Here is a 26,442-nt window from a genome sequence, read left to right as displayed (position 1 = left end):
TTGTGGAATGAACTCAGACGAGGGGCTATCATTTACCAGTACTGAAATAGATGCAGATTTCAAGCACCCCTCTATCCACTTTATCCATTTGGAGCAAAACCCCAACCTTCTGAGCATATAAAATAAGAAATCCCAGGAGACAAAATCATATGCCTTCTCATAGTACACTTTGAAGACAATGCAAGGTCTTTGAGTTCTATTAGCCTCATCAACCACTTCATTTGCTATCAATGCACTTTGTAACAAGTGTTTGTCCTCTATGAATGTTGATTGTCTTTCATCTATTATACATGGCATGATCTTTTTCAATCTATTGGCTAGAATTTTGGCCACTATCTTGTACATACATCCAATGAGTGATACATGTCTGTATTCACCTAGAGCTTGTGGATTCTTCTCCTTTGGGATTAGAACTATGAAAGAGGCATTACATCCCCTTGGAAATATTTCATTGACATAGAATTCATCCATGAATCGCAGGACATCAGGCTTGATTATATGCCATAATTGCTTTATAAATTTGAAATTAATTTCATCTGGGACTGGGCTTTTGTCACTCCCACACCCCCAAACTGCATCCTTTATCTCTTGTTCCTGAAATCTCCCTGTTAGCATGTCATTTTGGTGATGTCCTATAGTTTGGAAGCGAATACCATCTAAGCGGGGTCTATTTTGGTCAGTTTCTTGGAACCGGTGGAAGAAAAATGATCTAGCTTCCTCTTTTACTCTTGTCGGATCTTCAATCCACACTCCGTTCAAAGAGTTACTTCTACGGCTTGCATTAACCAGCAAATGAAAATAGTGGGAATTGCAATCGCCTTTTTTAACCCATCTAGATCTCGCCTTCTGCCTTAGCAAAGATTCGTGGTTTTGTGCAACTACCCACAAATCTTCTTGGAGCTGTTTCTTGGTCATCACCTCTTGAGGGGAAAGTTGTCTATCACTTGTACTCACTTCCAGGTTGTTTAACTCTTTCTCAATCTTCTTATATTTCTGAAATGTATCACCATACTGCTCTCTGTTCCATAACTTCAACTTTTCTTTCAATCTCTTTATTTTTTCTTTAAGTACGTATCCTCCCCAACCCCTCTGATGATTAGACGTCCAACACTCCTTCACAATTGACTTGAATGATTTGTCCATTAGCCAACAGTCAAGGATTCTGAACGGCTTTGGATCCCAATCAATACACTTGGATCTAAATAGAACCGGGCAATGATCAGAGAAGTTCCTGTCCAATGGATGTTGTGTGCATCCGGGCCATTTAGCAAGCCAATCTGGGGATACCATAAATCTGTTTAACTTACTCCTTGCCTCTCCGTTGGGTCCAAACCACGTGAACTTTCTACCCACCCAAGGTGCCTCCTCTATCTCCATGTCTTTAATCCATTCATTGAACTCTTTTATACTATTCTCCCCCACCCCCCCCCTTTGGCATATTTCCATTCTCTCTGATTGATCTCTAATGTTGTTGAAATCCCCCGAGATGCACACTGCTAGATGATCATGATACTACCTGTGTCTGGTCTGTATTTTGGAAGATGATTCTTGTCTCGTTAACACTAATGTCTTTAAGCCTTTTGAACTGCCTTAAAATTGTGAATTTGTGATGGAAAGGCTTTTGCTGCTAGTTTCTTGTGGTGCTATTCTATTTGAGCTTAAGTAGATTCAAAGATGCAAATGAGAAATGTTTAATTTGTTTGAACCTGGAAGTGGAGTTGTTCTGAGTAACTCCAAGCATGTGTTTACATAGTCAAACTAACCATTTGAAAGTTCAACCATTTGAATCTATGAACCTTGACAATTTAAGACGGTTTGGAGTTTGGTTTGAATTCATTTTTATAGTCATCTAAGCATGGAGATATACTATATTTTGATTGAAATCAATTTCAATATAAGAGTGGTTTGAATTAGTTGGATTATTTAATTTTTGCATCTTTATTTTTTATTAATTAGAAGGCATTAAATAAATATTTTAATATCTCTTGCAGTATTTTAATTATCTTTATTTTTATATAAAAATTACATAATAAAAAATATAAATATTACTTTAAACTAATTAAAAGTTAATAAATTTATAAATGAGCATAATTATTAGGCATATCCCTAAAAAATTATATGATATAATTTAAGAAAATGTCCAGTATTACAATTTCATAAATATATAATTAAATATGTGCAAAAAATTAAAATTCATAAAATTATTTCACAAATTTAGTTTGAATTAAACTGAATAATTTTTTTAAGGAAACTGAATAACTTTTTAAACTTTAATCCCAAATGAAAAATCAATTTTTGTGGTTCAGTTTTTTCAATTTAGTTTGTTAATCTTGGATGACTTGGTTTTTGTAGTTCAAGTTAGATAAAGTTAATCTATTAATAAACCGATGATGTTATTTCCTAGGCTATACCAGATTGCTAATAACAAGCAAAGTCTGGTTGTGGATATGGGATATTGGTCTCCACTCAGACATGGTCACTGGTCCCAATTGTCCATCTTTGAATTCGACTCTTTGGAGGTGTCATACCAACTAATGTTCTTTTCTTTTCTTGGAGATTGCTTTTGGCGAGGTTACCAACAAATCAACTTTGAATAGAAGAAGAGTAATTTTGCCTAGTTTGTCATGCACTTTATGTGACACTGAGTCGGAGGATATCACTCATTTATTTTTAATGTTTGATTTTGCTCATGTTGTTGGTAACCATAGTGCACTCGAATCAGATACATGAACATTATGTTCAACATGGTTTGTGTTTCAGAGGAAAATGTGTGAAAAGGACGAGATTCATTATATAGCATGCGATGTGTTGGAGTTTATGGATTCAACGGAATAACATCATTTTCAACGATGACAATCCTGATATTGCGTGTATTCTGTTTCAGGTTCAGCAATTATCATGGGCTTGGTTTAGGTACAAAAGATTATGCTCATCGAGAATATCTTTCGCAAATTGGTGTTTTAATCCTATGGAGTGCTTTTGATTATGTTATGTTTTTCCTCGACTATTCCGATGACATGTAATGCTTGGTGCAATCTTTTTTTATTCTATGCTTACAAATTTTGTGGCCATTTTATCTATTAATAATATTCATTTACGGTTAAAAAAAACCATGATGAACTTATTATTTTAAAATTTAAAGTAACTTCCTCAGTTTCTTAATTTAATAAAAAATGACTTTTGTAAGTTTTTTTAAGAGACTAAGAAAAGCTGTAAATAAAAAAGACTAAGAAAACAAACGATTATTGTTTAAAATCAAGGGCCAAATATGCGCATACAAGAACAGAGAATTGTACTCCTTAAGTTAGAAAAATCATAATTCATAGCTTCATAATTTTTTTTTTCTCAATGTCACATTAGTTGATGTCCCAACAATTGAGGAAACCGTAGATAAGAAATCTTAAAACAGTGTTTAAATCCCCATGGTTAAAGAATACCGTTTTCACATTATTCTGGACAAAACGAACTCTAAATATTAACAAATATTGCAATCATTCCATCTTAACCATTACACTAACAGCTCAAAAATAATAATAAAAAAGACTTAAGTATATTTTTTATACATGTAATATATCAATTTTTTAAATTTTTATTTTTTTTATTTTGCTACTTGACCTTTCCAGATTTTTTTGCCTTTAATGTCATATCTAAGTGATGAGGTGTCAGATGAAATGCACATGACTGTCACACCTTATTATGCTTTTCCACATCATTAATTTTTTTAAAAAACACGCCTTTAGAGTTGGCTTAATGATGTAGTAGAACTAGGAACCCAGCTAAGGGATTCAAAGTTCTTGAATAAACACGGGAACTCAATGAAACGAATGAATTCCGATGAGCATGGTGGTCATGCTTTTCATTATTAGAAGAAGAAATTACAAGGAGGAGGTTGATTACAGATTCTATTCCAAATGTTTCCTTACCTGCCAATTACTACTTATAGTTCTCAAACACTAACTACCTAACTGTTTTTCCAACTAACAGAAGTTAACAGAATTGAGTCTAACTAACTAACTACCTTCCTAAGCCTGTATCAATTCCTCCCACCCAAAAGAATCCTTGTCCTCAAGGATTAAAGTGAGGAAACTTCTGCTTCAAGTCATAAAAGAATTTCAAAGTTGCATCTTCAGGTAGTTGATGCTTCCATTGAACCAAAACTTTGGTTACAACACGATTGCCTCTCTTGACTGTCATTTTGTCAATGATAACTGCAGGTTCCTTCTGAAAAGTATCCAATATAGGTGAAGGACTAAAGTTCCTAGAAGTAGCAGTACCATTAAACTTCTTTAACTAAGAAACATGGAAGACATTATGAACCATTGATCCAATAGGCAATTTAAGCTTGTATGCAACCGCACCAATCTTGTCTTCTACTAGAAATGGGTCATAGTACTTAGGGGCCAACTTTGCATTGGTTCTAGCCCGCACTGAAACTTGGCGATAAACATGTAATTTTACATAAACCAAGTCCCCAATCTGAAAACTCCTATCAGATCTGCCTCTATTTGCAAGTTGCTTCATTCTATCCTGAACTCTCTTCATGTGGAATTTGAGTAACTTTAACATTTCCTTGCGTTTCTACAAACTTCTATCAACCAAAGCAATCTTAGATTCCCCCGGAAGATAAGGTAAATGAACAGGAGGAGCTTGGCCATACACAATCTCATAAGGGCTTGCTTTAATAGTGTTGTGGTAAGTGGAATTGTACCACCATTCAGCAAAAGGCAACCACTTGGACCACTATGCTAGAGTGTCACTACACATGCACCTGAGATATGTTTCAAGGCATCTATTCACCACTTCTGATTGACCATCAGTTTGTAGGTGATAAGCTGTAGAAAACTGTACCTGAATCCCTAGCAAGGACATAAATTCCTTCCAAAAGTGGCTAACAAAAACAGGATCCCTATCACTGGTAATGGTGTCAGGAAACCCATGCAATTTAAAGACCTTATCAAGGAAGCATTGGGCCACATTCGCAACAGTATAAGGATGTGATAAGGCCATGAAATGAGCCTTACTAAGCCTATCTACTACTATAAAAATGACTTCTTTACCAAAAGAAAAAGGAGGACCTTCAATGAAGTCCATGGTGATGTGTTGCCATACATGCTCAGGAATAGGTAAGGGCTGAAGCAGGTCTGGAGACGCAGCTGTGTTATATTTACTCCTTTGGCAAGTGGCACATTGAAACACAAAAAACTTGACAGCCTTGGACATGCCTTTCCAATAAACCACATTTTTCATCTTTTGCAAGGTAGCATCCCTACCTGAATGGCCACCATAAGTTGAAGCATGAATCCAAGAGAGAATGTCATGTCTTAGTTAGGAGTCTGAGCCAATGACTAATATGCCTTTCCTCTTCAGCTCATTTCGGACCCAAGTATAATGTTTGTGAAAAGAGGGATTGCTTTTTAACTCACTAACAAGCTATTGTAAGATAGAATCTTTCTGTTAGGACTATTGGATCCTAGAGAGCATGCTAGAATCAGGTTGATGAACCTGTAAGGCCATGAGCTCAAGGGAATCAAGTCTAGATAAAGCATCTGCCGCCATATTTTCTCGACCCTCTCTATACTCTATGTTGAAATCAAATTCCATCAACTTTACCAACCACTTTTGCTGGAATGTTGTGGACAATCTCTGCTCTAGGATGTACTTCAAACTTCTATGATAAGTTCTAATGATGAACTTCTTGGGGAGTAAGTAGTGCCTCCATTTTTGGACTGCAAACACAACTGCCAATAATTCCTTCTCACATGTTGACAAGGACTGTTGCTGTGTGTTCAAACTTCTACTTATGAAGGCAATTGGGTGGTGATTCTGCATTAACACAACACCTAAGCTGATGAGGACAAGGCAAGGAACCTTTAGAAGGACTTGGAGGACCTATGGCAAGGGCTAGAATAAAGAAGGCCAAGGAAGCTCTTCAACAAGTGTTAACCATGCTATTTGAATTTAGGCCCAAGTTACAAGTGGAGAAGCTTCAGATTGTTAATTGCACCATGTTCCAAGAAGAGTAGAGGGTGCCACTTTTGTTGAGTGGTTTTATTAGCATTTTGTTAGTTGAAATAAAGGCTCAAACTTGTGTTAAAGTGACTGTCAATTCTCTTGGGATTTGCACCACCTATGGGCTTGTTTTAATTTAAAGAAATTAAGGTTTAATAAGGTGAAAACTCTAGGATTGTGGCTGCCTCTTGGCTAACCAAGGAGTTGCACAATTTTCCATATGTTTATGTGTCTTAATTCTAGTTTTAATTAGGTATAATGACACCATCAATTGTTGTTATCAATTCTAGTTTTAATTAGGATTAATGACACCATCAATTGTTGTTATTGGTGATCATTTCACTTGTGTAACCAACTTGATGTCATTCCTATTTATAGGCTGCACATTTTCTAATAAAAAAATAGACCTTGAATTTGAGTTTTTAATCACCTTCTAAAGTGTGAGAGTGAATCTCCTTAGTTACTTGAGTGATTCAAGAAATTGGTTTATCAAGGAACACCACCTTGTGTGTGACACCAATTCCGGAGGAGTGATTCTTCCAACCTCCTTCTTCATTTTCCTTCTTCATCTTTCTAAATTTTCATTCTTTAATCTTACTTGAACACCATTGTTATCATCTTCATTTTCCATCCAAACACATTCAAACTTTGAACCAAATACCTTACATTCAATCCTCCATAAACTCGTCACTTTCTCTCTCATTCAATAAATTTCATAAAAAGAAAAAAGAAAAAAAAACCTTTGAAGATCCATCTTGAACCCTTGTGCAAATGGGTTTACATCATAAGCCTAGGCCAGAAGCATCCACCTCCACCACAAATTCCTTAGAAAAATTTGGTAGGGCCAAAACTGGTGATGCTACTAGCCTTTGCTTCAATTCCTGAAATGCTTCTTTTGTTGTAGAAGACCAACTAAAATTATCCTTTTTCAACATATCAGTCAAGGGTTTTGCAATAGCACCATATTGACTTACAAACCTTCTATAATAACCTGCAAGACCCAAGAAACTCCTTAATTGCTTCAAGTTTTGTGGTAGGGCCCAATCTTGTACTACTGCAATTTTTGAAGGATCCGTGTAAACTCCTTCTTTAGTAATAAAATGGCCCAAATATTCTACCTTGTCAACAGCAAAGTAGCATTTGGATTTCTTAGCATACAAGCAGTGAGTTCTCATAGTAAGAATAACCTGATATAGATGAGAAAGGTGGTCCTCCATACTCCTTTTAGATCTACCATGGCTTCAGTATATGTGCTCCTAAGCAGTAAAGGGTGCTCCAAGAAGGTGCATTCTGCATTTCCTGTTGCAGTTTCTATTTATTTCCATAGGGGTCCACAATGCTGGATTATAAGTAGCTTGCTCTGAATTAATAGATTTAGAAATCTGCCTTGGAGATAAGTCATGCTCCATTTCATTGCTTTCTACGGGCAGCAACAAGTCGTTGGAAGCAGAATCTAATTCCTCAGATTGATATGGCTTTTCAAGATATGATTTCATTGATGGGCCAAGATCAAGAGCCACTTCTTCAGCATTATGTAAGGAAGATATTAAACGAATGTCATCTTCACTTTCAACGCCTATAACGGTTTTATCTGTCTCATCAAAGAATGCTTTCTCTTTCACATCTGGTGGAAAATCAATGTTGGACAAGTGATGCGATTTGTCAACTAGATATGATGTTGATGAGCAGTTATTTTGGTCATTAGCAATTTCCTCATGAGATGGACTATCTCCATCTTCAAATACACAGGAAACTGAGCTCTGGCTGGACGGTTCCATTGAAGAAATTTCTACATTGTCTAGATCTATCGACTCAAGATCAATCCTCACCTTGGAAGATTGATCATCTTCCTGGAGAGAGGTTGCGGCACAGTCAAACTCCACATGTTTATTCCCTTCAGGGACATGCAAGTTGGATTCTTTATTTGAAGTTGAGACAGCATCTGGTATATGTTCATTGCTGCCAATCCAAGTTGCATCATTGTGAACTTCTTCAGGAGCTGAGGAGGTCACAGGAGTAATGTCATGAATCTCACCATTTACATGATCAATATGGAGCCTACCTTCACTATAAGAAGGATTAGGTTCTTTTATGCTACCAACTTCACAAGAGATCTTAGAATGGTCTCAACAACAATTTCCTGAGTATCTTTTCCTGCATATGCATCACTTTGCTTTCCACCCTCAACATTTGTACAAGACTTAACAGATATCTGAAGCAGCCTGAGTACGTTGATTAGCCAAGCTGTGACATTTAGTGTCCAGGTCCCTCGTGTCCAACCGAGAATTATTTTGTTCAATAACTTCTATATCGCCTTCTGTGGATGTTGCCTGAACTGAACCATTAGCAGATATTTCACTGCAAAATTTTAAAATATTTTAACAGATATTTATTGTATAAAGCAAGAAATCTAATAAATATAAACATCTAAATGCCTCAAATGCAAAAGTCTACCTAGAATTAGGACCATAATAGAGCTTTGATGCATGAATTGTAGCAGAAGCTTATCCTGATACCTTATTCCTATCTATTCAAGACAGATCTAACTGTAAAAATATGAAGATATTATTTTCTGTGTTAAACATCAAAGGCAGAGAAAGAAAAGAGCTAGAGAGTAAAGACTATACCTTCTGTTCTGATATAAAGTTATATAATGGACTCTGAGACAAGATAAAAATGGTTAATATCATAAAGGCTATGATAGCATTTCACAAAATGACATTGAAAAAGCATAATAAAAAAATAACCTTGGGAGTACAATTAAAATCCCCACAGATAACTACAGGGGTGTCATTCCAGAGTTTATAAACAGCTTTAGCCTTATCAAGCAGCACTCGAACCTGCTTGAAATAAATATAAAGGAAAAAGAAATTACAAGAAGAATTTGAAAGCATATTTTGGCACTACAGTATCAGATGCTCAGATGGCTTGATCGAAGATGTTATGCCAAGCAGGCAGTGCATACCTGACCAAGTTTAATTTCTCCCCTGTTAGGATTGTAAAGAACATGAATGTTACAAACCACAACTTTACTAGAGCCCGTCAAGCTGCAGAATGTTACATTTATGTTATGATATACTGAGAAGGAAAAATTCCCTATAATAAAAAAATGAGAAGAAAGAACTTAAGGCAATGAAACTCCTCAGTTATTACAAGAAAAGCTGCAAGCATCCTAAATTCCTAATACAATCAAAGGTCAGCTCAAATAATCCCAACCCCTGTAAGCCATTCTAGTATAATATGCCAACAGAATAAAATATCTCGTGAACCTATTTCATAACACAATGTCTTATTCCTCAAAAATATAAAAATATAAAAATAAAAAACCATCCAAGGTTTTTAAGCAAGATTACTGCAATATTGACCTCAATTAAAACTAAATTTCATTTATTAATTTTAACTTGTGGCCTTTAATTTTTGAAAAGTAAAATAAGTTTCTGAAAGTAAAACTGTTTCTTCTATATTTGTGGGACAGGTGAGATGCTAGATGAGACAGATCTTTCTTAAAAGAAAACAGAGTGGAGATTGTGGTTTTCTTACTGTTGAAACAAGCAGAAGGCAATAATTTCATCGTATGATGCATGAATACTCTAAATGGTTGCAGTAACTGGCCAGTACAGGAGCTTATAGAGCATTACTTTCATTATATGATCAAATTAGTCAAATAAATTCTATAATAGTGAGCAAATAGGCTTGAGGCTTCTATATATGGCAGCAACTCATAGTCATAGCTGTTGCCGCCATAATACTGAAACAGGTTTCATCTTTGCCCCCATTTTCAGTGTTTTCCAATCTTTTTAAAGCATTTCTACGATTTCTCCTCCACGTTTGGCAATAGGAACATTATAGGGTTTGAAATCCTTCTTACATGTACATTCATGCATTATGCATCATTCAAAAAAACACAAAGAAGTTAACCTCTGCTTCGAGCCAACCTGTGACCCACAGCTCACCAATATTGTAGCCAAGCCTGGCATTTTCTGACACCCACAGGTTTCTGTTCCTGTTCCTACACACTCACAAATCTCTTTCCATGCATGTATCTGCTCATTTTTGTTTGTGTTCTTCACTGAGTTGTGTTCCTTGCATTCACAACCTCCCTGTTACTTTTTTAAGGTTTAATTATCCATTTAATCCTTATAGTTTTCAAACTTATCCAATTTAGTTCATAGTTAATAAGTGACTTTTTTAGTCTCTGTCGTTTATCTTTTAATTTTCAATAGGTCTCTACAGTTAAAATTAATTGTTTAACACCGTTAACGGACCTTGGCAAAACTCCCTCTGCACCACACCGCACCGCAAAACTCCCTCCTTATTTTGAATTCATCTCCCTCTCGGCCATTGTTGTCCATTGTTGGGAATTAAAAGTCATTGCGGTATAGAGGGAGTTTTGCCAAGGTCCGTTAACGGTGTTAAACAATTAATTTTAACGGTAGAGACCTATTAGGGAATTAAAAGGTAAACTATATGGACTAAAAAAGCTACTTATTAAATATAGGAACTAAATTGGATAAATTTGGAAACTATGGAGACTAAATGGGTAATTAAACCTTTTTTTAAATTCCACTCTTCTTTTTTATGGATATTGTGTTCGACTGTTTTTAGACTATGACTTTTGATTACAGGGATATGTCTTTGGTTCAGGATAATTCATGGTTTTGAGTATTTATATGCATGTAGAATAAATAATTTGTCTTGCATCTGTAATCTTTGCCTTTAGTGCAGCAGCCATCCCACTATATCATTTATGGGGTTGCCAAGTCCACAACACTATTCAGATTTGATAACTATGCATATGATACACATAGGTGCTCTTACACTTTTCTAAATCAGGAATACAAAAGAAGATATATACAAATCAAATTAGTCTAAAAAAACATTAAAACCAGAGTAATTACCTGGATGGGAGAGATCCATTTTGATTAATGAACTGTAGGATGAAAAGATTGGAAGGAAATCCAAGCACGTCAGTTAAGGGGTGAAAAGTAAGATAATTGAAGATTCTCAGTTTATCTCAACAGAAATTGAACAGAGCAGAGGATAGTATGAGAGTATTACGTACTTCTAGTACGCATAGTTGAACAACATTATCCCTGAGTCCCAGCTTATTAAACTCAATGCATTTTTCATTTAACAGTTTGAACCTATGAAAAATCATGGTAATGAGATTATTAAGTATAAAATAAAGAAAATTCCAAACAAAAGTATCATAGAAGCATTGGGACAGGTCAGGCCCCTCAACCCCCAAAAATTATATGGGAAAGGTAATACATAACATATACAAATAATCGCAAAATGAAACAGAGGTATCAAGTATCAACAAGATCATATATATATATATAAAAGAAAAGACCTACAACATTTGCTCAAGGTATACCAGAAGAGTAATGGTTTCAATTTGTATTTTGTCAATATATTACTGAATGATATTACATCTTTTTTTTTTTTTGGTCTTATGAATTTACATCTTTAATATGACTAGTGAATGTTTAATCACTAGTGAAAAAAACTACATGGGCATGAATTCAGTGAATGTTTAATCACTAGTGAAGAAAACAAATTCCACTATGATAATTATGAAGTAGCATCCAGAGGAAAGTAGAGCAGTAGAGAACCTGGATTTATGCCAAAAGATTGCACAGCCATCAACTGGATTACCTGAACGCATCTATAAGTAGACAGAATGCTATTAGACATCTATAGGAACAATTATAATGCAACAGAACTGTTTATTTTTCTTTCAAAATTTAATTCAAATAATCAATCAAAATCAACAAGCAGCATTGAACAGAAAAGTTTAGAATATGGATGCTTATGTTATGTAAGTGTAACCTTAAGACAAATAGCAATTCTAGGTTCTAACCCACCTTCCAGATGCCGTTGTATCCCTTAGGCTTCAACTCCACCAACTAATGAAATCTATCAACCTCCTGGAAGTGATAATATATAATCAAAAGGAAATATTTTTATAATTCTATGGTCAAATAGATTTTCCAAAGTGCATACCCACACTGTTGTTTTTACAAAGGTATAAAGAGTAAAGATGAAAGGAACTCAAGGAATATTTTGTAACTGTAGAAGGTTTTCTTTATTGATCTCAAAAGCAGATTGCTTTTTACAAAGAGATACTAAAATATATATATATATATATATATATATATATATATATATAAAACTCCTACAGGATAGTTGCCTAGAAAATAGAAGATAAACAAAAAAACAAAAAAAATAAATTATTGCACGTATAGCTTAACAGGTAATAATGGTCCTAAAAAATAGCAACAACTTAGAAAATTTGTTTCAAGAGTCAAACAGTCAACACTCCTCCTTGACTCTGGAACAGCATACACCAAGCCTCTGCCTCAAGAATTCATATCTAGCTTTAGGAAGTGCCTTTGTTAGGATATCAGCACTTTGTTCTTCTGTTGTGCAGTAAATTAATTTCACTTCTCCTTCCTTTTGCGCCTCACTGAGAAAATAGAGCTTTATGTTGAAGTGTTTTGTTTTGCCATAAAAAACTGGGTTATTTGAAATTGAAATTGCAGCTTGATTATCCACAAATATTTGCGTACTGTCTTATTGTTCCATATGCAAATCTATCATAAGCTTTCTGATCTAGAGAGCTTGATTTACAGCAGCAATTGAAGCTACATATTCTGCTTCTATTATGGATTGAGCTATTACTTCCTGTTTCTTTGAATACCATGAAAAAATTCCAGAACCAAAGCTAAAAAGATAACCTGAAGTACTTCTCATATCATCAACACATCCAACCCAACCACTATTAGAATAACCAAGAAGTCTGAAGTTTTAACATAATGGTATCTTATTCCAAAATCAATTGTGCCTTTAACATATCTAAGAACTCTTTTCACTGCCTGAAAATGAATTCTACTAGCACAGTTCATGTACCTTGATAACAAGCTTACTGCATGCAAGATGTCAGGCCTTGATGCACTTAAATACATTAGGCAACCTATAAGACTCCTATACAGCTTTTCATCCACTTTTTCAGCTCCATCTTCTTTGCAAAACTTCTCCTTTTGATTCATGGGAGTTGCAGCTGGTTTGCACCCTTCCATGTTGAACTTCTTGAGAATTTCATTTGCATATTTTTCCTAGCAAAGAAATATTTCATTTTGTTTTTATACACCTGCATACCAAGAAAGAATGTCATCCTTCCAAGGTCTGTCATTTCAAAAACATCTTTCATTTCTTCCTTGAACTTATCAATATGCTCCTCGCTGCTTCCCGAAACCAGTAGATCATCAACATATAGAGATACTACAAGTATTTGACCATCAGTCTTCTTCACATATAAAGTAGATTCACTTAAACTTTTTTTGAAGCCTAAGTTCACCAAGTGTGCATCAATTCTACTATACCATGATTGCGGTGCCTATTTTAAACCATACAAAGCTTTCCTTAATCGATATACTTTCTCCTCCTGCCCTTGAACAATTAACCCTTCTGGTTGCTCAACAAAAATTTCTTCCTCCAAATATCCATTTAAGAAGGTTGATTTCACATCCATTTGATGTATAATCCAACCCTTCTGTGCAGCAAGAGACATCAACATTCTTATGGTTTCCAGCCTGGCAACTGGGGCAAAAGTCTCTAAACAATCAACACCAAACACTTGAGCATATCCTTTAACAATAAGCCTTGCCTTGTATTTGTTTACAAAACCATCCGGATTGAGCTTGGTTCTATAAACCCACTTGACACCAATCGCTTTCTTGTGGTGAGGTTTGTCCACCAGCTCCCATGTTTTATTTTTTCAATCATTATAAGCTCCTCCTTCATTGCATTTATCCATTTCTGATCAGTTGCAGCTTCTTCATATCCCTCAGGCTCCATCACGGCAACATTACACCTTTGGTAGATGTCTGAAAGTGATCTGGTTCCTCTGATGGGTTCTTCATCAACATCTTCATTCTCCTCCTGAAACTCAGACCTCTTATCATTTTTCTAGTTCCAACTATCTGACTCCAGAAATTTGATATCCCTGCTGACAATTACTTTGTTTCTTTGTGGTAGGTAGATTCAGTAGGCCTTTGAAGTTGAGCTATAACCTACAAAAATTCCAGGCTCTGCTTTCTTGTAAAGTTTGTCTCTCTTTACTTGAGGTATGTAAGAGAAACATAGGCAGCCAAATGTCGTTAGATTTGTTAGCTTTGGTTTGTAGTCGTGCCATGCTTCAAATGGAGTCTTTTTCTGCAAAGCTTTTGTTGGCAACCTATTCAGCAAAAAAACTGTTGTGTGTGCAGCCTCGACCCAAAATTTCTTTGGCATCCCTTTGTCATGAAGTAAGCACCTTGTCATCTCCATAATTATTCAATTTTTCCTCTCCACAACACCATTTTGTTGTGGAGTGTATGATGTTGTCAATTGATGTTCAATGCCTGCATCTACACAAAACTTGTTAAATTTTTCAGAGGTATATTCAGTTCCATTATCGAACCTGATCACCTGCATCTTGCATCCGCTTTGAGTTTCAACCCAAGCTTTAAACCTCATAAAGATGTCAGCAACATCAAATTTAAACTTCATACAATAAATCCAACACATTCTTGAATAATCATCAATGAATGCAATATAATATTTATTGCCATTCAATGATGGTGTTTTCATGGGTCCTCCCACATCTGTGTGTACTAACTGCAGCTTTTGTGAAGCCCTCTGAGTCTTGTTTTGTTGAAAAGGAAGTTTGGTTTGCTTTCCATATTGGTAAGCAGCACATTTTGGAGGTAAATCTTCTAATTCTAGCATGTCTTTCACTATGTTTCTCTTTTTCATGAAAAGTAGTGCAACATGATGAAAGTGCCCCAATCTCTTGTGCCAAAGCATTGTATTATCATCCTTTTTGTGTACAGCTGCTTGCTGCTCCTCATTCATCAAGTTCAAGGCAAAACTCTTGCCTTTCATTTGAACTTTGATCATTTCTATGTTGTTTGCATCTTTAATCACATAGTTTTTGTCCTCAAACAACACTTTATATCCTTTCTTCAACAGTTGAGTAACACTTAAAAGGTTTTGATTAATTTTAGGGATATATAATACATCAGAAATTAATTTCAAACCTGAGTGACCTTCAATTGCAAATGTTTCCTTGCCTTTTACTGCAATAAGTGCTCCATTTCCAATTTTAACTTTGGAAATAGTTGTCTCGTCCAATTATTTGAAAAGCTCGTAATCATAAGTCATGTGGTTTGTGCAACCACTTTCTATAAGCCAGCTCTCCATAGTGGTGTTGGTTGCAAAGCATGATGCTACAAACAGATGCTCCTCCATAGGTTGATCTTCAGCAGCCTTGGCTTCTCCTTGTTGTAGTTGAGTCTTGCATATTCTTTCCACATGTCTTAATTGACCACACTTATGGCATTTCATGTCTGGCCTCCACCAACACTTGTTTGTGTGGATGATTATTTTTTTGCAATAGGGACAAGGTGAAAAGACACGTGTATTGCTACTTTGGCCATTTTTGTTACTGCTATGCTTCTTTTTGTTATTTTTGCCTCCTTTGTAATTTTGTGATCTGGCCTGAAAGGCACCCTCAACAGACCCTTCTTGCCTCATAAGCCTCCTTTGTTCTTGTGCTTGTAGTGCATTCAACAATTTTGCCATTGTAATGCTTGACAAATCCCTTAAGTTCTCCAGAGATGCAATTGTGGCTACAAACTTTTCAGGTATTGTTACTAGAATTTTTTGAACAATTCTAGCATCTGAAAATTCAGTACCTAGGAGCCTTACATTATTGACTATGCCAAGAAGCCTATCAGAGTATTCCTTAATCATTTTTTATTCCTTTGTTCTCTGCATCTCAAATTCTCAGATAAAATTCAGCACCTGCATGCCTTTAACCTTTTCATTTCCTTCATACTCTTGTTTCAAAAAATCCCAAATCTTATTGGTTGTTTTTAGTGTCATTATTCTGGCTAGAGTGGTGGATGCACCTGCTGCAAGCAAAGTTGCTTTTGCTTTTGACTTTCTGCTTCCTTTCTTTGTGATTTCTGATTTAAGCAACCGTTGGATTATCCGGCAAGGGTTCGACTTCGTACACATCTTCAACAGTTTTCCACAAATCACTTGCATCAAGATAGGCTTCCATTCTAACAGCCCAGAAATGATAATTTTTACCATCAAATAGCGAAAGTGCAATTGGAATGGATGAACCTTCTGGATTCATTCTGACCAGGTTATGTTTGTTTGTGTTTTGAATGTGGTTGGACTCTCTCAATCTCTTAGATCCCTCAGAATCGAGCCCGAATACCAATTTGTTGTTTTTAGAAAGGTATGAAGAGTAAAGATGAAAGGAACTCAGGGAATATTTTGTAACTGCAGAAGGCTTTCTTTATTGATCTCAAAAGCAGATTGCTTCTGACAAAGAGATACTAATATATATATATATATATATATATATATATATATATATATATATATATAACTCTTACGGGATAGTTGCCTAGAAAATAAAAGATAAACAAAAAAAAGAAAACAAACTACTGCACGCATAGCATAACAGATAGTAATGGTCCTAAAATATAGCAACAACTTAAAAATTTGTTTCAAGAGTCAAACAAATTTTCCAAAGTGGAGTACCCACACATTCAAATCCGGAAACAACCTCTTTGCATATGCAAGGATAAGGCTGCGTACAATGACTCTCCCACATACCTTCGCATAGCAAGGAGCCTCCGGGCACTCGCCTACGTTAGATTTTTAGTACCCACACACCACAATTAAAAATTAAAGATTCCATGATCAACAAAGAAGGCCTAAGGAAAATGTTAAAATTCCAAAGACACAAATCTTACTGAGAAGCTAATATAACTGAAAAATCCTGATTAGAAACCAATGCAAAGTACTTTTCCAAACAAGAGGTAGGTAGAATAAATGATGAGATGTAAATTTCCAAGTGTGCCATTAACTATTATAAGTGAAGAACTGAAGATTTTCTCTTACAATATGTCATTATCTTAATATGTGATTGCCAAGTACAACATCTGTGAATCATATCACAATTATCAGCAAGTAAAACTAAATTTTACAACAGAGTATGATCATAAACTTGTTAAATGAGCATAATTGACCAAGGAGTAAGCATTAGGAACTGTGGAGTAAATATGTAACATAAATATAATTGATCACGAACCTGTAAACACAAGATATCAGCAGACCACAACCCCAGCTCAAAAATTATGCTTCTCTTTCTCCACTGTCAGTCCAAAATGTGTCAAGGTATGTGAAAATAAAGTTTGGTCCGGTGGTCCAAAGCCAGGTAGTCAGCCAATATATTATAGGAAAGAACTTTAAACCACTCTGTTGAGCATAGAAAAAAAAAAGCAAATTACACTCAGGTGAGTTTAAACTTATTACACTCACACCCCTATGCTAAAATACATTTCTTTTTACCCCTAACCGTTTCCATTAGTTGACAGTGTTTATTTTTGTGTGAAATGTCCAAATAACCCTTGTGTATTGTTTCTGAAATTAGAAAATCCCAATTGTGCTCTGCTAGGGTTTGTAAAACAAAGGGAGGCAAAACAATGAACAACGCCAACCACTTCGCCTCACCATGTGCGTAAACCACCATTTGCTGCCACCGCTCCGGCACACAACCACTTTTCAGCCTCTCCAAACACGCCGCTTGCGACAAGATCTCAACTGTTCCAACAACCTTGCCATCACCGCTTCAGCCACCGTCAAACGCTCCGAATGCACCCACGCTTTCATTGCAGAGTCTACGACGGTCGCGGAGCAGCTCAAGAAGGAGAGCAGTGGCTTGACGGATCTGAAATTTCATTTTAATTGGTTCTCAAATTCTCCTCTTTTTTTATTTCTCTTGATGTTTTTGTTATGGTTATGAAATTTCATTTTAATTCTTGTTAAATTTGGTTCTCAAATTCTCCTCTTCTTTTATTCCTTTTGATGTTTTTGTTATGGTTCTGAAATTTCAATTTTTTTTTTTGTCAATATTGGTTCTGGAACTTTTCCTATGTAAAGATGATAACATGCTTTGGACTTACAGTAACTCGTGTTGGACTTGCAATTCTGTGATACTATTTTGGATGATTTGGGTTTCCAATAACCTATGTAAGTAGGACTTACCCAAGGTCATGTTTACAGGATGGGGGGATTTATGTGGTTAGCTACTACAGTATTATTTATTATACTGTCATATAGTTGGGTATAGTAGCTGGATCACTAACAATGGCTTCGAAATATTTGGTTTTGGTTTTGGTATTGAAATGTTGATGCTTGACTTTAGTGAATTTCATAGAAGATGCTGCACATCCAGTGATAGTTTCATAATATTCTTTTTATCAACATAAAAGATCCTAAATGTGACTATGTATTAAGAAAAAACGAGTGTGTTCAATTTTTGGAATTTCAAAAACACTCCTTGAACGTTAACAGCTGTTGTGGGGAGGACGAGGTTGGTTTTTAAGTTTTAACAGTTGTTGTGAGGAAGATGAGGGCAAAAGTGTCCTATAATTCCATTAAAGAAGCATGTGCAATGCATGTGAGGCATTTCAGTTAACAGAATTAACACCGTGATGGTCCGGGGGATACCTTTGTAATAGAGATATAAAAGTTAGGGAGTTTGTGTAGGGGTAAAATATGGAGGGGATACAAGTCTGATAAGTCGTAAACTTAGGGGAGGTGAATGTAATTTACTAAAAAAAATTACAAGCTAAATTAGTCTGATGACATATACTTCCAAAATAATCAATTATGAACAACACCGTGGGGGGAGAGAAATAATCAAACCACAAAAGGAAACACTAACAAATAATCAATCTCAACATTTTTATACATGTACATTCGGTTCCCACTTCAGGTTCACTTTAGAGACTTTTTTTCCGATCGCAAGTACGAAATCTTATATGAAAATGATATTAATTAAATTGACTTTCAAATCACAAGTATAAATACATAAAAACATATTATTTTGATTGTGTTCAGTGAGGAGAGACTTGTGATATTTATACTTAGTGGGTGCTCTAGACTTATATATTAAATTAGTCACTAATCCGTGCATAAGCACGGTTTTTTTTTTTTTTTTTGGATTTAGCAATTTTAGAAAGTTTTTATTGAATGGTGGAAAAAAAATAAAAGGATGAAGGCAACTATTATAATATGCAGTGTGTCAAGAAAGAAACAACTAAATAATATTGGAGCATAAGATTTAAGATGAGAAAAGCATAGCAAACGTTGTTTGTAAATTAAAGAAACAATAACCAAATGTAAAGCAAGGGTATTTTTTTTGTTTAAATTTTTTTCTTGTTTAATTTTTCAAAAATAATAGGAACACACAAAAGGTAGAATAAATAAATGGATAAAATTTGAAAGTAATAGAAAAGGAAATGAATATGGGAGAGAAAGTTGAGAAAAATATATATTAAAATGAAATATATATTGGAGAGTTTATGACATTGAATCTTTATGTATCTTCTCTAAATAATTAAATCCCCTAAAATTGAAGAAGCATACCTCACTTTAGTTACCGTGTATAAAGTTACAATAGAACAAAAGCAATTTAAGCTCATAAACTTGGATGTTATTTACAACAGTCACAATCTAAAAAAGATGAAATTAAAAATTTCTATTAAGAGGAACAAAAATACTTGCATCATTTAGAACTTTTTCAATCATCCCAATGCAACTCTTTTTCAATCATCCCAATGCATCATTATATTTACCTTGTCAGGTTTTTGAATTTGCATAACACTAACATGTAGAAATTGATTTAAAAATATTTTCTTCCTGAAAAGAAAAACATTTTCCTTCATCAAGAATAATTTAAGAATTATACCATTGTAGGTTTCCTCCTAAAATTAATCGATAAGTATTTTTAAAATATAAATAAAAGCCTCATTTTTTCAAAAAAATTACATAGCAAAACCAATGAAAGAGAAAGAAAAAAATGATGATGCTAACTAACTCAGATGGAGATTGGCAAGAATAGTACTGGAAAAATAAGAAAATATAGACAGGATTATAGAATAAATTAATTTCAATATATAAATTAATACAATAACAGTACCAACTACATTGCATTGAATAGATGTTATGAAATTAATTTCAATATATACATAAGAAAATACAATTAGGGTACTGCAAACCTACCTATTTGAAAGGCAAGACCTGAAATTGAAGAGCAACCAAGACCACTAGTTAGCCAAAGCATAAAAGGATAATTTTCTGACTTAACAAAGTAGTAAAACACTTGGTTATATTAAAAAATTAAACAAGAAATTAAAGATAATTTTCTCAGATTTTGTATCAAAATTCTCTCTTTCTTTATTATAGTTATATTAAAAAATTAAAGATAATTAACTAAATTATTTAATAAAGATTAGTCATTATAAAAAAATTGATAAAATTTTCATACTAATATGATAGTGTATCCTAAAAGTTAAGCCAATTCAAACAATGCTCTCCAAAATATAATTCAGTTGAGTAGTAATGCAGATACTATAAATTTATAGTATTTTAACATATTGATTGACCATCTCACTGACACTATATAATTCACTAATATCAATTCAATAGAAGGCTAGAGAAAGAGAGGGAGAGAGAGAGACAATTGTGCAATAGAATTCAATCACATGTAGAGATTGCACACACCACTCATTGTTAATTTTTAGTAAGCAGCAAACATGTGTCAACAGGAGTAGCCTCTTTTTCTCCCAAGAAAACGCAGTCTTTGCAGGTGAATTAAACCATGAGTCATTCCTTGGACCTCCCCTTTAGCAATTACCTATAATTTACAATTATTTTCAGAGAGAAAGAGGAATGTAGCTATAAGTATCAAATGAATACTCATGAATCATTATCATGCCACTTAATACTTAATATTTAATAAAGAAGAAAGAATCTAATTTTCACCTCATCAAAATTCATAAGAGTTTCCCTCTTTGCAAATGATAACATCAAATATTTTTAAACGAAAATGAAAGATCTGAAGATATTGATGATAACATGTATTTTGTGACAAAATCCAGATACATATGCAAACACAATTAGTGATTCATGTCAGCAAATGCCATATAGAAAGACAAAAATGGTAAGAAGGATCACAAACTCCATGAAAAACAAACACAACTATCTAACATAGAATAATCACAAAAAAAATGGAAAAAGGACCACCAGTTAGCCAAAGCATAAAAGGATAATTTTTTGACTTAACAAAGTAGTAAAACACTTGCTATCATCTTTTTCTCCTAATCCAAGATACCTGGTTTAAGAACAATAATGTCTTAGATATTATAAAATTATTAGATTAGATATTATAAAATTATTATATTAGATTAGATGAGGGTATATTTGGTATTGATTTCTCAAATATCATTTCTCTTTTTAAATTGAAATTAAATCCATAAAATGTATTTGTATTAGTTTTTAGTTTGTGAATTGTGGGTTGGGTGAACCTGCCTTGTTACCTCTTGGTGCCACAGTGAGAACAAAAATAGTGAAAACAGGAAGATCGATTTGTTATCTATCTAAGAATTATGGGTTTTTTTTTATGATATAGATGTTATTTCAATTCAATGGCTTAATTGGTTGTTTCTTTGTTTTTGGCTTAAAGTTTAAACTGAAGCCAGTATTGCAATGCATGTATATATAGAATTGACTTGGTTTAATTTGGGTGTTGTTTGGTCGTGCATGTTTAAGGCCATGGTCACAAGCTATGTATTAGGCATATACTTATTTTGCATTTGGGGAACTTTATATCTACATTCTAATCACGTTAAGTGGCAAATGTTTGCTATAAAATTGATTATGTTAAAAGGCAATTGGATTAAAGACTAAGCATAAGTTAAGCACTCACCATGTGCCTAACTGATGTGTTCGAGTATTTTCATACAAAAATGCAGGGAAGATTGATAGTGTTACCACATATAAAAAATAAATCAACTGCATAATTAAGGTTCTCAATAATTGTAAGGTTGAAAAGAAAATCATTTTCCTTCATCGAGAATAATTTAAGAATTGTACCATTGTAGTTTCCTTCATGAAATTATTAAATAAGTATATTAAAAATGAAAAAACTAAAAAACATTTAAAAAGACTAATTAGCAGGCAACATATATTTGATAATTAAACCATAATAGTATTAAACCTATTTGAAGACTAATTAGCTCATGGACTTAGATGGACACTCAATTGCGATTCTCTTTCCGTTTTCTAGTTGGGTTTCTAAGGAGCAACTGAGGTTATTTTGTGACTAGTACAAAACAAAAATGTGCCCCACTTTTTTTTTAAAAAAAAAAAAAAGATCCCCAAAAGCATTTTCAAGATTGGTTTTTCAAAAAAGAAAAAGGAGTACATCATAAGTCTCACCTCACAAATCCCCATAAAGTTATCTTAAAAAATTTGAGAAAGGGGCATAGGTAGGTCCCAGGGTCTTGCCCACACCTCATCATTTGTTTGTTTATGTGGTTTCTCAGCCACGTGTACACAACATGTACATCTATCATCTATGCCAATCAATCTAATGTATGGTAGTAGTATGGTGCTCAAATGGAAGGAAATTGACCACTAATACTCAATACCAAATTCTCTGTCACTTAAAAAAAAATAGAAATATAAACGTGATAAATAATATAATACAATAAAAATATATAAATTATAAATTTTAACATAATATTTAAAATTATATTAAATATTCACGCGACATGTATCATTATTCTTTCATAAATATCTGTTGACCCACGTACCACCGTGTATATTTGGGTAGTACAGTGTATTTCTGTTAAGCTCCTCTTAGGATTGAAATATTTAGTGGATTATATTTACAGACAATAAAATTATTATATACGTTAAAATTCTTTCTCTAAATATTTAATATGATTATATATTTAAGATTTAAATTTAAAGACATGTAGCTAAATTAAAATAACTTTATCTAACTTAATCAACATGCTTGATAGTATATGAGGAAAGCGTGTATTAAATGAATAAAAGTTTGCAACTTAAAAAATGGGTATAAAAGAACCATATAATTACATAAAGAGACAAAATTACATAGACACAAAATACATCTACAAAAAGAAGAAAATAGACTAATTTAAAATTATAAATTTATTTACAACATTATCCTAAATTAAGTGTTTGACATTGTGAATTAATCATAATGATGAGTTGTGTTTCTAATAGAAAATATTTTATGGGTTCTCTCTTTCGTAGTGAATGAAGTGGTTGTCAATGGTATTGCCAGCAGGGACGTGATTTAGTCACTTTTTTAATTTTATTTTGATCTATGCATTTGATTTTTGAGATTGTAAGCTTCTTTCTCTAGCTTAATCTAAAGAGGTTTGAAATTATAATTATGTTGAAAGGTTTGCTGCATAGGTGCATTTATACCTATGAATATGATAATTGGTAATGTGTGTTGTTGTTGTTGTTGTTGTTGTTGTTGTTGTTGTTGTTGTTGTTGTTGTTGTTGTTGTTGTTATTATTTTTTTCATACTATGTGAAGCTTAAGTCATTATTCAAAGTACGGGAAAATGTGAAGCTTAAGTCATGATTCATAGTACGGAAAAATGTGAAACTTAAGTCATGATTCATAGTAAAGGAAGTTATAAAGTCTTGAAGCATGCAACGTAAGTAAAGAGGTATGTATGTGACTTAATGCATGCGGAAGGTGAAAAGATTGTGAAGTTGTGTGTAAAGAGGTATGTGTGTGTCTGAATTAAAGATTTCTAATTAATTTAACAGGAAAAATTAAAATAAAAATGTTAATAAATATAACATAGGAACCTGAACCTTCAAACCAATTCAACTACTCTATAGTCTACCGTGCCTCATTGAACACACTTTTCTCCCTCTTCTCTCAAATCTCAAAAAAGTGACATCTCAAATTGCCATCTATATCCTCCCTGCCATTACCTGCACCTTCTCCCATGTCAGCTTACAATTGCAAAAACCTTATATATTATCATTATTAATGGAATTAAAATCTTTTTCTAGTGTAGTGTAATTGTGCAAGTGTTGTTGTTGGGGTTTCACCTGGGACTTCATATCCATCCCATTATTTTCAATAACTATTTATTTAATTTTGTTTCCCATTACACCTGTCAAAATATATTTACATGTTTATATGCCCACTCTATTCTTTTGTTTCTATTTTTATCTTAAATAAAATTGTCTATGCTACTATTCGATTTTGGGCATTAGAATTTAGAATCCAAGATGTGTAGAATTTTTATTCGTTTGCAATTTCACAACAAATTTTGGGGTTTGCTACATTCATGCATTGGTACATACATAGATACAATAAATCAAATAAAATATATATACATGCAATTAAATTTGCATTTGGGTTTTCGTTTGATTTGTGAAGGAATTTTCATGGTTAATTCTTTTGTATGCAACTACTTTGTTTTTCCTTCAGAGCATGGAAACAACTTTTTGGGGATAATTTTGTTGCATTGTGTACGTTAGTGTTCTGCATTTGTTTATTGTTGTTGTTGTTGTTGTTTTTAGCAGTTTTTAAGGTTTGTTTGGGGTCAATTAGTTGGGTAATAGATAGATAAGTGAGAAACTATTTTGTGGAATGTCTCTTTGGCTAATTCGGACTCTGATAAGAACATAAATTTGGTAATTAAACCATAATAGTATTATACCAATGTCGAGCCTCTTCCTCTGGACGTCCAATGTTAATGAAGTTGGAAGATCAACATAAAAAACAATCATTTGCAATACTTGTTGAACCATATTGCAATGTTAAGGTAGCTTTCAAAGTTGGATTGTGACCTGAACAAAAGTTATAACCAAACTATATTATCTATTACAATTCTGATTAGCCGGAAGAGAGATGTTTATGTAAGATTTGTTTACCTTTCAATTCCATGAACATCATTTGGAAACACGATGACTTTAACCTGTACTCTTTTCTCCTTTAAAGCCCGAACATATTACAAATATAAACAATATGATTTTTTTATCTATTATTTAAATTGATTCAAAGACAAAGATACCAAATATCCAACCATACATTCACAAAAACCCAAAAATCCCAGGAAAGCATCAACAAAAAAATACCCAAAAAAAATACTTATGCTAAAGAAGCTCTACCAAACGTTAAGTCCTTCGAAAGTTAGGAAAAAAAACAACCAAGCATTACAAAAAAATAGAATATTTTTTTAAAAAGGAGTTAAGCTAAAGAAGTCTTATCAAACATGTAGTCATTCAGAAAATTGGGGGATGAGAAAAGAAAGAAAGTAAGAAACTTCCTAAAAAAATGCAAGAAAACAACAATGATGAATTGTTGATTCGTACATTCTAGACATCATCTTAAAACAAAGTAAGCAGTTAATCTATATCTAAGATGCACACCTGATATCTGATATCGATAAATAGTTGCATAGTGTAAAGGAAAAAGAAAATGCTTTGTTAGCAATGTTTCTTTATATTTAATGAGTAAAAATGTTAGAATCCATATATACCTACAAGGTGTCTTTAAGTCAAAGTCCTTTTGTTGACTTCAATATTAGATCCACCGATGACTCATTGTCTAAGGGAGGAAGAGGTGAAGGGTCCCTATCCAATGACCACATCCTGTTCCTTGCAAATCCATGTTGTTCAAGTGAACTGAGATCATCAAACTGAAATAGAAATTGCATTGAAAATGTTCAACAAAAGTCAAATATGTTTTCACCACTAGTGAGATGAAATAAAACTAACCCGTTCTAGGCAAGCTGATATTCCTCCTCTGATTGCTTTATGTTGTTTCTAGTTAGCCTGTCCAGTAGAAAAATCTCCATAGATGACATCAACTATATACAAACTATCACAAATAAATGAAACAAATTCAAAATAAATTTGATCTTCAAATATCATTCAAGGTTGACAATAAAATAGAGAAACATGAATTCAACTTCAAGCACTAATTTTGCATTAGTGCTTCTTATGAATGTTTTCAAAATTAATTGGTCATGTTATATATTCTGTTAATTAATTAGCTAGACATGTTACGTCATATTGTTAACATTGTTGCAACAGCTATTGCCTTTCAAAATGGAAAGTGTCTTATGCATAGAAAACACCATTGTGGCAATTAAAATATCGAGTAAAAATTAATCAAAAGACAAATTAAGATAGATTGTTATCAACAGTAAGATTGTCAATTTTTCGTATAATTACTTCAAAATTTATATAGTGGACACCTGCTAATTTGTGGACAATAAAAAAACTTCAGTTTACTCATTACATGAAAATTAAACTCTACTATTTTTTTTACCTTAGTGCTCATAAAAAGAAGTTCTTCCTTTCGATGATTCTTCCAAGAAACAATCTGCTCTCCATAAAGAAGAACCTGAAATCATATTTCAATCACTTAAGATCTATTAAGTGAAAGTCATTGGAATCACAAAAGTTAAAATGAAAAGAAAAAGAAAATATGGATGAGAACCACCACATACC

The 26,442-nt window shown here is 33.6% G+C and overlaps 1 protein-coding gene, 1 long non-coding RNA gene and 1 pseudogene across 2 annotated transcripts; 1 reads left to right on the top strand and 2 right to left on the bottom strand.

Annotated features, from left to right (window-relative positions):
- Positions 1-6,639: 6,639 nt before the first annotated feature.
- LOC112999982 (carbon catabolite repressor protein 4 homolog 6-like) lies at positions 6,640-11,953 on the bottom strand (annotated as a pseudogene).
- Positions 6,792-7,226, bottom strand: LOC102663561 (uncharacterized mitochondrial protein AtMg00860-like). The gene has a single exon (XM_006601575.1). It carries the CDS (start codon positions 7,224-7,226, stop codon positions 6,792-6,794), a length of 435 nt encoding a protein of 144 aa, XP_006601638.1.
- Positions 11,954-17,193: 5,240 nt separating the features above from the next.
- On the top strand, positions 17,194-18,084 carry LOC121173805 (uncharacterized). Its single transcript, XR_005889249.1, has 2 exons — positions 17,194-17,369; positions 17,507-18,084. It is a non-coding gene; the product is annotated as an uncharacterized lncRNA (long non-coding RNA).
- The last annotated feature ends 8,358 nt before the right edge of the window (positions 18,085-26,442 follow it).

The sequence above is a fragment of the Glycine max genome, chromosome 17 (genome assembly GCF_000004515.6).
Source record: "Glycine max cultivar Williams 82 chromosome 17, Glycine_max_v4.0, whole genome shotgun sequence".
NCBI classification, from domain to species: Eukaryota; Viridiplantae; Streptophyta; class Magnoliopsida; order Fabales; family Fabaceae; genus Glycine; species Glycine max.
This window is presented reverse-complemented; position numbering and strand designations above follow the sequence as displayed.

Excerpts from the sequence above, each read along its gene's own strand:
- LOC102663561 (XM_006601575.1), bottom strand. The coding sequence starts at position 7,226 with ATGGAGGACCACCTTTCTCATCTATATCAGGTTATTCTTACTATGAGA.